The sequence below is a fragment of the Telmatherina bonti genome (genome assembly GCF_933228915.1).
Source record: "Telmatherina bonti genome assembly, chromosome: 11".
Taxonomy (NCBI): domain Eukaryota; kingdom Metazoa; phylum Chordata; class Actinopteri; order Atheriniformes; family Telmatherinidae; genus Telmatherina; species Telmatherina bonti.
In genome coordinates this window covers 3,017,539-3,028,899 of record NC_136629.1, presented here as the reverse complement: position 1 = coordinate 3,028,899, position 11,361 = coordinate 3,017,539, and the positions used below count along the sequence as shown (strand labels likewise).

General features: G+C 50.3%; 2 protein-coding genes across 2 annotated transcripts in view; one reads left to right on the top strand and one right to left on the bottom strand.

Moving 5' to 3' along the window:
- nvl (nuclear VCP like) overlaps positions 1–5,732 on the top strand; it is a 91,237-nt gene extending 85,505 nt beyond the window's left edge. Inside the window, exons 12-24 of the mRNA XM_079249346.1 lie at positions 109–226; positions 313–457; positions 532–769; positions 907–1,128; positions 1,683–1,787; positions 1,947–2,009; positions 2,177–2,296; positions 3,961–4,060; positions 4,179–4,285; positions 5,195–5,271; positions 5,353–5,429; positions 5,513–5,610; positions 5,675–5,732. Of these exons, the coding sequence (XP_079105472.1) occupies positions 109–226; positions 313–457; positions 532–769; positions 907–1,128; positions 1,683–1,787; positions 1,947–2,009; positions 2,177–2,296; positions 3,961–4,060; positions 4,179–4,285; positions 5,195–5,271; positions 5,353–5,429; positions 5,513–5,610; positions 5,675–5,719 (1,515 nt within the window). The 3' untranslated portion in view covers positions 5,720–5,732. The remainder of the gene's footprint in view (positions 1–108; positions 227–312; positions 458–531; positions 770–906; positions 1,129–1,682; positions 1,788–1,946; positions 2,010–2,176; positions 2,297–3,960; positions 4,061–4,178; positions 4,286–5,194; positions 5,272–5,352; positions 5,430–5,512; positions 5,611–5,674) is intronic.
- Positions 5,733–6,246: 514 nt separating this feature from the next.
- On the bottom strand, positions 6,247–10,768 carry degs1 (delta(4)-desaturase, sphingolipid 1). The gene is made up of 3 exons (XM_079249305.1): positions 10,334–10,768; positions 7,574–8,316; positions 6,247–6,748 (listed from the first exon to the last, which is right to left on the bottom strand). The coding sequence occupies exons 1-3, from the start codon at positions 10,413–10,415 to the stop codon at positions 6,602–6,604; spliced, it is 972 nt and encodes a 323-aa protein (XP_079105431.1). The 5' UTR covers positions 10,416–10,768; the 3' UTR covers positions 6,247–6,601.
- Between the last annotated feature and the right edge of the window lie 593 nt (positions 10,769–11,361).

Sequence of the window (11,361 nt, the reverse complement as noted above, 5' to 3'; positions counted from 1 at the left end):
ATCTATCACGGAGGTAGAAGCAGTGGAGGACAGCCTAACCATCTGTTACCGTGGTGAAAGGATCACCAGGTGTCTCTGACCTCCACCCTTTGCTGATTGTTCCTGCAGAGCTCCACCCCTTGTATCCTGTTCATAGACGAGATCGATGCCATCACACCGAAACGGGAGGTGGCCTCTAAAGACATGGAGAGGAGGATCGTGGCTCAGCTGTTGACCTGCATGGACGGTAGGACACCTGACCAGACTGACGGAGCTGCTTCCAGCAGAGCAGCAACCGTTTGTCATTCTGACAGATGTTTCTGCTTCTCCCAGACCTCAACAGTTTGCCGGTGACTGCTCAGGTTCTGGTCATTGGTGCCACCAACAGGCCAGACTCCCTGGACCCTGCCCTCCGCCGAGCCGGCCGCTTCGACAGGGAGATCTGTCTGGGCATCCCAGATGAAGCTGCCCGTCTCCGGTAACTGGGTCTCCTTTTGACTAGTTTCCAGCTGAACCCTTCTTCCACCTGACCACATGATCCCGTATTGTCAGGATCTTGAGGACGTTGTGTCGGAAGCTGACTCTGCCAGAGGACTTTGACTACCAGCAAGTGGCCCGGCTCACGCCTGGGTACGTGGGAGCCGACCTCATGGCTCTGTGCCGCGAAGCCGCCATGTGCGCCGTGAACAGGGTTCTGATGAAGCTCCGGGCAGCTCCACAGAACCAGCAGCAGAGCTCTGCTGGGGAGCCGTCAGCAGCAGGAGGCCCGGCTGAGGCCAACCAGCTGCAGGTACCGAGCTCCGGGTTAATGTTGGCTTCTTGGTGGACGTCTTTGTTGTTGTTGGATTAAAAAGCCAAATTAAAGACGCATCTTTTGATGGATGAATTGTGGTGTTTCTTCTCTGGCGCATTATCTGCCCTTTGCAGCAGGGGGAGCTGTGGCGTCTTCTGAGTCTGCTGAAGCACGCAGAGACGCTGTCAGAGGAAGAGCTTGCAGGCCTGTCCATCATCATGTCCGACTTCCAGGGAGCCCTGGGCAGCGTTCAGCCGTCGGCGAAGAGGGAGGGCTTTGCCACCGTGCCAGACGTGACCTGGGAGAACGTTGGCGCTCTGCAGGACATCAGAGAGGAGCTCACCATGGCCATACTGGTAAACACCACACTGAGATGGTGCTGAAGCCTGTCTCCTCAATGCACAGGTGCAGGGAGGGTTTAAATCTTTGCAATGACCAGTATAACACACACACACACACACGTACACACACATGTACACACAACAGAAGACAATATAAATCTTTAAAAGAACAAAACTGTACAAGTGGTGAAAGTGGAAACAACATCCACATTTAAAAGATCCGAGCTTGAACTCCAGTTCCATAAAAGCTGTGAAACTGTATAAAATGTAAACAGAAATCAATGATTTATTAATCCCATTAACTCCTATTTCTTCCCAGTAGAAGATAAACATCAGCTGCTAAAACCTGCAAGACTCCGAGCCGGGAGAACTTCTCTCCATCTGAGAGACTCTTCCTCTCTGAAATGCTCCGTTTTTTCCCAGTCAGCCCAGCCTGTAAAACAAAGTTTTCTCTTCTACTGGGAGCAAACATGGACGGAAGACTTCCGAACCATCTGACATTGTGTAAAGTAGAGATGGGTCGTCAACCAGATCCAGAGTGATGCGGTCTTTCTTTGTGTCCCCTTCAGGCTCCGGTCCGCTCTCCTGAGCTCTTCAGGGCTCTGGGTCTCACCGCTCCGTCTGGGGTTCTGCTGGCTGGACCTCCTGGATGTGGAAAAACCCTGCTGGCCAAGGTTTCAGTCACGCATGATCAGCAGCTTTCCTCGTGCTGCTGTCCCAAACTCTCTGCAGAATGACGACTTTGTTCTGCTGCTGCTGGATGAGATCCGTCTCTGACATTCTGGGTCACATTCTGCCGTCTCACTGCCTGTTCCTGTGCTCTCTCCTGACAGGCCGTGGCCAACGAGTCGGGCCTCAACTTCATCTCTGTGAAGGGTCCAGAGCTGCTCAACATGGTCAGTCACTGCGCCGGACCGGCGTTCCGCAGGAGGGGGTGCAGCCACCAGAGGCTCGTTCACTCCGTCCCGCTGCTGTTTCAGGGTTTCTGTATGCGGTGACGGACCGAGACAACCAAGCCGTGGGGCTGCAGCTCCAGCTGATGGCTGTGTGCCTGTGTTTACAGTACGTGGGGGAAAGTGAGCGAGCCGTGCGACAGGTCTTTCAGAGAGGACGCAACTCAGCTCCGTGTGTGATCTTCTTCGATGAGATCGATGCTCTGTGTCCACGTCGCTCAGGCCACGAGGTGAGGAGGATGGCACGAAGCTTCGGACATCTTCCAGAAGCAGGAACTTTGTTCTCATTGTGGAATCTGCAAGAAAAAGCTTTGTCTGCAGGGATGTGTGGGGGGGCTACGCAGCATGGTGGGGGGCGTGCACGTGTTAGGGCTGGACGTGCACGTGCCAGGGCGGGGCGTGTGCGTGGATGGGCGGGGCGTGCCAGGGCGGGGCGTGTGCGTGGATGGGTGTGCGTGATTGGCTGGGGCCTCTGGCCAGGCGTGGTCTTCCTGGGGAGAGAGCGGGGGGCTCCGCTGAGTTCAGGCTGAGTTGGAAAAGATCAGCCATGTTTGTCAGAACAAGACAAATAAACAGAGTTCTGAAGCAGTTCTGACCACTTCTAAACCAGATCATCGGCCGACAAAGTGTCACCACTGGTGGGCTAACTTGAGATGTGGTTCTTACTCATTATCGTTGTTAGAATAGTGACGTTGAGCGTGTTGAGAGAAATACCGGTAAGATCCGAGTCCTGCAGGGTGGAGGTTTTCCACATACTGACCCAGGTCATAACACGCTAGCTTATAACGCACCTGGTCAGACTTAACCTCATCGACTAGCATGTTTCTTCCACATCTTGTGGCTTGTTGTTGATGCATCAGCCAAGCAGAACTTTGTTCTCTTGGATCTCTGAAGCGTATTGTGTGATTGGTTGGAGATTTGAGGTGAGCGCGGTTGACTCGGAAAAGCATGAAGCTGAAAGTTGCTGCTTCTGCATTTTCGCTGATGCGAGGTTGAACGAATAGCTAACAGCCGATCAAAGTGATTTAAAGACACTGATACATGGTCAACATTTCTTGTTAAATATGACATAACCGGGTCGTTGGGCGTAACCCAGATGTGTAACCTGCCCCTTGTCGTGGAGAGTTAATTGACCAGACTAAAACAACATTTTTATTGGGGTTTTTTTGGCTTCAGGAGCAAAGTTCTCAGTTTTAGCAGGAGTGTTTTTTTGTTTATGTCACGGGCTTAATTTTTCGGAGCACTTGCCATCCCTGAAGCGTAGCTGTAGTGCCGTCCAACCCTCTGGGCACCTCCATTAAATATCTCATTCAATCTAAATGTTATTGTATCAAACTTGACAAGGTTTTTTTTTCTTTAATATATTATGAAGTTTATAAATCCAGGATAATTTTTTCAAGACGTGTAGAACAGGAGATACGCACAATGGAAACGTTTGTACCCCTTGGTACCAATTTGATCCCATTGTAATCACGTATTTTAGATACAGTTACCCAGACAGATGATGTTTTTCTCAAATATACCTAAAATATATCCACACATTCAACTCCAAAATACAGGGAGAACAGGTTTTAGGTCGTAAGCATACATCTGTGCCTACGTCTGGGGCTGTTGGGAAGATGATGTGAAAAAAATCTTTCGGTTGGAAACTTTTTATGACACTTTTATGTGGGGTACCGTTATGGTACTCGAAGGTGACACGGACACGTGACGTCTGCAAGGAAACGTCTCCATGGAAACGTGACGTCTGCAAGGAAACGTCTCCATGGAAACATCACGTCTGCAAGAAAACGTCTCCATGGAAACATCACATCTCCATGGAGACGCCTGCATGGTTTCTAAGTGATTTGTCGTCATTTCAAATGAAAATGGTTGTTGTTCTGTCTGCGTTTAGTCAGGAGCCAGTGTTCGGGTTGTCAACCAGCTGCTAACGGAGATGGACGGCTTAGAAACCCGACGACAGGTCTTCATCATGGCCGCAACCAACAGACCAGGTAATGATCCCAGCCTGGTTTTGCCCGGTCCAGTTAGAGTACAGGTCCCATTTGCACCTTTCAGGCTGTGAGAAATGTTTGTGATGGGGAAGGGTATTTATTGTTCCTCCCTCCTCAGACATCATCGACCCGGCCATACTGAGACCGGGTCGTCTGGATAAAACCTTGTATGTGGGCCTGCCGGGTCCAGAGGACCGTCATGCTATCCTGCTCACCATCACTCAGGTAGTCTGATTATCACAGAAGCCCAAGTTAATGACCCAGAACGTGATCTCGTGGTTCCTTATCATTTCAAAATCAGTCCATCAGAGATGGCGATGGTTTCCTGTCGGTGTTGGAACCCATCCCTCTGAGCCGAAGTCCAGTTTCTGTAGTTCCCCACAGACCGCTGCCTTAACTCCCCCCCCCCCCCCCCCCCCCCCCCCCCGTGTTTAGATAAAATCCACTGATCTGCGCTCATGTTCAGCCCCGCCTGCAGTCACACCACGACCTGCATCCATTCGGATCACCTGGAAGCTGCTGGTCCAGAGAGGATGGTTTCCTTCGTAGGGAAGGATCTCTGCTACTTTGCATTGTTCTGTTCCGGCAGCACGATTCTGGAAAAAATGAGAATCACAACTTCTTTTCCAATATAAATATTAATTACAAGTCTTACCGGCAGCTGGAACATAAAAATAAATGTCTCGTCTTCTCTTACACACAACCTTTGAATAATTTTAATAGCAACAATATTTAGTCTGATGAGAGGTTGGTATGGATCGTAAGATATAACATGCTAGTTGAGCATGGCAGGACCAGAGCAGAACATTTTGTGCACCCAGCTGTTAAAGGTTCTTTGCCAAGGAAACATGTCAGTCAGCGTCTTGATCGTCGGGAAAGGCAGCGACCGGTAACACGGCGGACCGGTAACACGGCGCCAGTCTTCGGCTGGACCAGAAGTCCGTCATCATTCTGATTGTAAGTCCATCTCCGCCGTTGTGCGACAGAGCAGGTAGTGCAGCTCATCTCAGAAGCCTGAGCTTCGAAAATCCTCCAAGCCCTTTATTGAAAGATACCGCGTGACATTCATACAAGTTAATACAATTCAGGTCACATTCTGAGCTTCAGACTCTGAACCTGAGGTCTGTGTTTCAGGGGGGAAGCAGACCTCGGCTGGAGCAGGATGTCAGTCTGCAGCAGATCGCCTTGGATGAGCGCTGTGCTTCCTTCTCGTAAGTCCCGGCCGCCCTCGCTCCTGCTTCCAACAGCATCCGGAATATTCTGAGGTTTCAGCTTCCGGTTTGTGTTTGCAGTGGTGCCGACCTGACGGCGCTGGTGAGGGAAGCCTCTGTGAACGCTCTGAAGGCCCATCTGAAGTCGCATCATGACGGTACGTGGCTGGGCCGACACCAGAATGTCTGCTTGGCTCTGTCAGCGTCACGCTAACTGCGAAGCTTTTGTTGTTGCTCTCAGGTCACCAGCAGCCATCCGGGTCCATCGCTGACGTCAGAGTAAGCAGACACAACTTTGAGGATGCCTTGAAGAGCATCCGTCCATCTGTCAGTCAGAAGGTGAGAGGTCGTGTCCTGTGTCTGCGGGCAGAACTTCCTGCGGTGACGTTTGTTTGTTCTGCAGGACCAGGAGATGTACGAGCAGCTCCGAGACGCCCTCAGCAGATGATGGAAGATGGTTCCACTTTGGTTCTATTTGGAATAAAACGTGTTTAACATAACCTGAAACAGCATTCATTGGCCCGGCACACACACACACACACACACACCCCTGTGGACTCGTGGTGGTCAGGTCGTAGTGGAGAGAAACATTTGCTGACCTGGAAGCAGAACCACGGGGTGACCAGGTGATGGACTGCAGGAGGACCTGGAGCTTATGAGCTTATGAGTGTCACTTCAAGTTCAGCACCGCCAATCTGCGTCGCCATGGCAACAGATCCTTGGAACGCCGCCTGCTCCGGGTGGACAAAACTCTCGTCGCCATGGCAACAGATGCTGGGAACGCCGCCTGCTCCGGGTGGGTGCGCTTGTTCTGCCTGACGGAGCAGGCGGAGCTCCAAAACATCAGAGTTGAGCGTGTTGGAAGTCGGTATGAAACGATCATCGGCACAAATACAAACGTCGCCGACTTAGATTACCTGTGATGCAAATTATTTTCCACATTATTTAGATGGAAACAGAAGAATAAATCTTGATTGATCTCTTTATTATGAAGCACCAAATGGGAGCAGAATAAAAGCAGATCTGGCAACGTGGTGAAATACTACAGAGGTGTTAAAAGCTGAATAACTCTGACATGAACTGGGAAGCAAAGCCCGACTGATTGGATCATACAGCTTCTGCGTTAATCATTTCCGCTCGCCTACGAGTCAGAATGTCAGGCAGGAAACATAAATAAATGGTGTGGAAGGCGACTGAACGTCATGCTGGCTTTAAGGCATCTGGTGAATCCGTCCAGTGTGAATGTGTGCAAAGTTGCTGAAGTAACGTTCCAGCGCTCAGCTCGTCCAGCTCCTCCTCCGTAACAATCGTTCCTCAGGCTGAACACAAGTTACTCCTGTTTCACTTCTCCCCTCAGCTTCCGCTTCATCCGGGAATACGGGCTCAGCGACTCGTCCATGATGAAGTCGTACAGAACTTGGACCCAGGACGTGTACTGAGGAAGGCCGTCGTAGTACTCCGCCGCGATCTTCCTCACCTGAAACACAGACAGGAAGCCGACCAGGCAGAGCGTCAGGGAGAGATCTGCACCGCGGCCACGACATGTTTGGATCTGGCAACATAAACGTGATGTGGAGTGAACTTTGACCTCTCCAGTACCGCCCTCTGAGGCAGGAACCGACCACTAGTTAAGGTGGGATGTTTTTCACAGCCGTCCTGGTGAGGATTCGTCCACAAAGGCACCGGGAGCGCCGACGTTCCATCCAGCCGCACGCTGCGGCCTCCATCAGACTCACCTGCAGGCTGCAGTGATGGACAGCTGCGTGGCCACGGAGACGACTGTCGTTAGAAAGTATAAAACCGCCTGCAGCTCAGCCTCGGGGAGGAGGGGTGTATGACGTCATGTCATGTGACCGGTGTACGCACGGCTAGCTGAGCCACCCCGAAGGTAAACACGCCGATGACATCACCAGAGCGCCATCATCCATTGCAATGATTACGTAATTATTACAAACTACGCGGAAGAATGCATCTTTCTAGCAGGAAAGGAGGGACCTGTCGTCCACCGACCGCTGGACAACCGCCGCCGTTACCTTTTGCACGCGCCGGCCATCTTTAAACAATCTGCTCAATAGATTGGGGGCGGGCCTCTGCGGCCGGGGGCAGGGCGTGCACGGGGCGGGTTGTGCGCGGGGCCAGGAACCGGCCCGGTATCGTGCAGCGAGGCGTGGATCTAATGTAAACACATGCCGACCAGTAAATGTCTCTGATTAGTATCAGATCGGACCCATCGGGTCGTGACTGCATCAGGACAGCTGTTGTATGAAAGCAAACCAATCAGTCCATCAGAGTGTGGTCTCACCTGGGGCAGCCGTCGCCCGGGGATGCTGGGGAAGTCGTGGTGCTCGTTGTGGTAGCCCACGTTAAAGGTGAGCAGGTTCAGGGAGCCGTAGTAGGAGTACGTCTCGTGGCCCTTCAGGAACATGTAGTGCTCGGCGATGAAGTGACCGGAGATGGGGTGCAGGCCCATTCCCAGCATGGAGCCGGCCAGCATGTAGACCACGGGCTTGGCCCCCCACAGCCAGTACAGCAGGATGTTGAATGTGAGCTGGAAGGCCACGTTAGCAAGCTCCAGCTGACTGACTGGTTTGGGGTTGATACAGAGCGGCCGGACGGCGTAGAACAGCGGCTGCAGGATAATCCAGATGAGCTTGCGGAAGCGCGTGCAAAAGAACCAACCTTCAAAAGCAGTGGGGATGTCCACGTCGATGCCATCTCCACCCAGGTAACGGTGGTGATCCAGGTGGTAGCGTTTGAAGGAGGCAGAGTACGGCAGGCCGATGGGCAGGTTGGCAAACATGGCGAAGTAGCGATTCCACATGGCTTTGTTGTTTCCGAAGGCGGTGTTGTGAGAGATCTCGTGAATGGCCAGAGTCATGGAGTGGTTGATGCAGCTGCCGAATGCGTACGTCCAAAACAAAACCCACTTCCAGTCCAAGTCTTTGACCAGGTAGAAAGCCAAGAACTGGATCACCACCATCATGCACACAATCCACTTCAGCCTGCGGTCGGGACCCATCAGAGACTTGATTTCTGGATATTTAGCTGTGGGACAAACGGAGCAACAAAAACTCAGCGAAGGTCACAAACTTGCATCATTAAGATGTGCTTCCTGCGGGGTGGAAAGGAGACATTTAGCAAAACAAACTAGGTCATACTAGAAAGGAAGTTTTCAGCAGCAAGGTCTGGGTTCTGGACCAGACTGTCTACACTGTTAATTTTCTAACAAAGCAAGAACAACTCCAGCAGCATGTCTCCACAGGATCTCCATGTGTCCAGGTCAAACAGAACCAGATCAATCAGGGAGCCTTTTAGTCCAGATTTAACAGAGATGAAAAGTCATCTTCATCCTGAGATCCTACAACACGTTTCATCTTCCCAACAAGACGTTACCCAGGCGATGCAGGACCGGCTTTCTCCAAGTTCTTCTTCTTCACAAAACTCTCCATCAGACTCATGAACGTCATCAGAGATCTGTTCCTTCTGAATCCACCAGGAACAGATGCAAAGCCTTGGTTTGTGTAGGAAAAACCTGGAACCTCTCATTCATGACAGGGTTTATGAAGAGTTTATCCCAGACCCCTGTCTTAGGTTTATACAATTTATTGAATATAAATTGTATAAACCTTATATAATTGCCTTAAACTATTAAAAATCCAAAGAAAACATTACTGTGGTACTTCTACTGTATTTTAATGACCTGAACATGGGAAGAAACACGAACGCTGACTTTGTTTAAACATGTCAGGACTCATCTGCTCCAGGAGAAAACATTCCTGAAATCCTCAATCTTTAGAAAGAATAACTTCTTAGAGCCTGACGGTCAATGACGAACAGTGAAGCCTAATTCCACACAGCAATAAACTCTTTTTTACCTACTTCATAACTATCTATCTGGACTAACTAACTAACTATAACTAATCTATTTATCCCGATTATTCCTTTTTATCTAGTTTATTCCTATTTATCCAGTTTATTCCTATTTATCCAGATTATTCCTATTTATCCCGATTATTCCTATTTATCCAGATTATTCCTATTTATCCAGATTATTCCTATTTATCCAGGGGATGGTGTGAAGTGGTTTGCCGCTTTATGAACTGATATAAAAATCATCTTTTAGATCAAACTAAATGAACTTTTTCTGGTTATTTGAATCTGGTGGACCGCCTCGCTTCCTGCAGCTCGAGTCGATGGTTTCTCTTAGTTTTAAGCAAGAAAAACCAACGTAACTGGTGGGTTAACTGGGAGTTAACTGGTGCGTTAACTGGTGCGTTAACTGGGAGTTAACTGGTGCGTTAACTGGTGCGTTAACTGGTGGGTTAACTGGTGCGTTAACTGGGAGTTAACTGGTGCGTTAACTGGTGCGTTAACTGGGAGTTAACTGGTGGGTTAACTGGTGCTTTAACTGGGAGTTAACTGGTGCGTTAACTGGGAGTTAACTGGGAGTTAACTGGTGCGTTAACTGGGAGTTAACTGGTGCGTTAACTGGTGCATTCAGGTCTAACTAGTTTCTGAGAAGCAACATGTTTTACAGGAAAGCCCATCTTCACCGGTACCTGAACGCAGCGTGTTTTACACGTTTAAAATCATGCTACCGACATGCTAAGACTGCATGTCAGGAAGAAGTCCAGAGGACCAGTCAGCGGCCTAAAACTGAACCCCCACACCTGAAAAACCGCTTCCAAATTCATACTTTAGACATTTTTCACATAATTCTGTGTTACTTCTGAGCTCACTTGAGGTTTCTTCAGAAAAGCCCGCCGTCAGCACGACTCGTGCTTTTTAAGGGAGTGGCCGAAGATCTCTGTCCAGAGAACCTTCTCCCCTTTCCCCTGTAAATTATTCACCGACCTGCCGTTACCAGTCAGCCAGAACCGGTGGAAGTGGACCGGTCAGCCAGAACCGGTGGAAGTGGACCGGTCAGCCAGAACCGGTGGAAGTGGACCATTAGCCGTGTTAGCCAACGGGGCTAACTACCGCTAGCAGCCAGGCTTCACCGCGGCGACTGGGAGCAGCTGGACATGTTTAGGTTCTCCTGCTAACGGAGAAGATAACTCACCCAGAATCTCCTTCCTCCGGTCAGCGTGCGGCTGGTCGGTGTAGACCCACTCAAAGTCCTCACGGACGACGTGGTTCCCCATCTTTTACTCAGTGGTTCCCGCAGACAGCTCGGCCTACACGGATGGAGGTGCGGAGGCCGGAGGTTCGGAGGCTGGAGGTTCGGAGGTTCTGGGAGAGGCGCGGCTGTAGTCTGGTTCCTGCTCCTCCTCTGGCCGCGGCGCTACCAAACCTGCTGCAGTTACATCACTTAGCATGTTACCTAACCAACCGTCACAGAACCGTACACAGTTCGGCTTGTGAGGTCGTTGGTTTAGCGTTTACTTATGTTTATCACGCTTCGTGAGGAGATGGAGACACGATACATGTGTTTTCTGGTTTCACAGACATTATCTAGAAACCGTTATCGTTTTCTGACGTGTTGACGGGACTTCTGCTTTCTCACTCCTGTCTCCCCATTGGCCACACGGTGTGCCAATCAGATGAAGTCCCGCCCTCTCCGAGCAGTGGTTGACAGGTTTCACTCCTGTCTCCCCATTGGCCACACGGTGTGCCAATCAGATGAAGTCCCGCCCTCTCCGAGCAGTGGTTGACAGGTTTCACTCCTGTCTCCCCATTGGTCACACAGTGTGCCAATCAGATGAAGTCTCGCCCTCTCCGAGCAGTGGTTGACAGGTTTCACTCCTGTCTCCCCATTGGTCACACAGTGTGCCAATCAGATGAAGTCCCGCCCTCTCAAAGCAGAGGTCGACAGTTCGTCGTTTTGTTTCCAGATCAACCCAAAAGTGATATGATCCTTTTAAAAGGAAGTCAACAAGGATTGAAATGTCCAACCATGAATATGTCTCTGACCAAAAGCTCTGAACAGTGTGACAGGAGAAAAACACATGGCCGGAGTCCTCGGTGCTGTTCCCACAGAATGAGAAAATGTTAATATTAAATTAATCTGAGAAACTCCTCGAGGCGTAGATGTTATTTAAACTTTTAAGATGTGTTTGTTTTTTTTGTTTTTGGTTTTTTTTGCTTTGG

Coding starts and splice junctions, on each gene's coding strand:
- degs1 (XM_079249305.1), bottom strand. CDS start 10,415: ATGGGGAACCACGTCGTCCGTGAGGACTTTGAGTGGGTCTACACCGAC. Junction 8,317..10,333: donor CCGGAGGAAGGAGATTCTGG/GTGAGTTATCTT, acceptor TTTGTCCCACAG/CTAAATATCCAGAAATCAAG. Junction 6,749..7,573: donor CCGGGCGACGGCTGCCCCAG/GTGAGACCACAC, acceptor TCTGTGTTTCAG/GTGAGGAAGATCGCGGCGGA.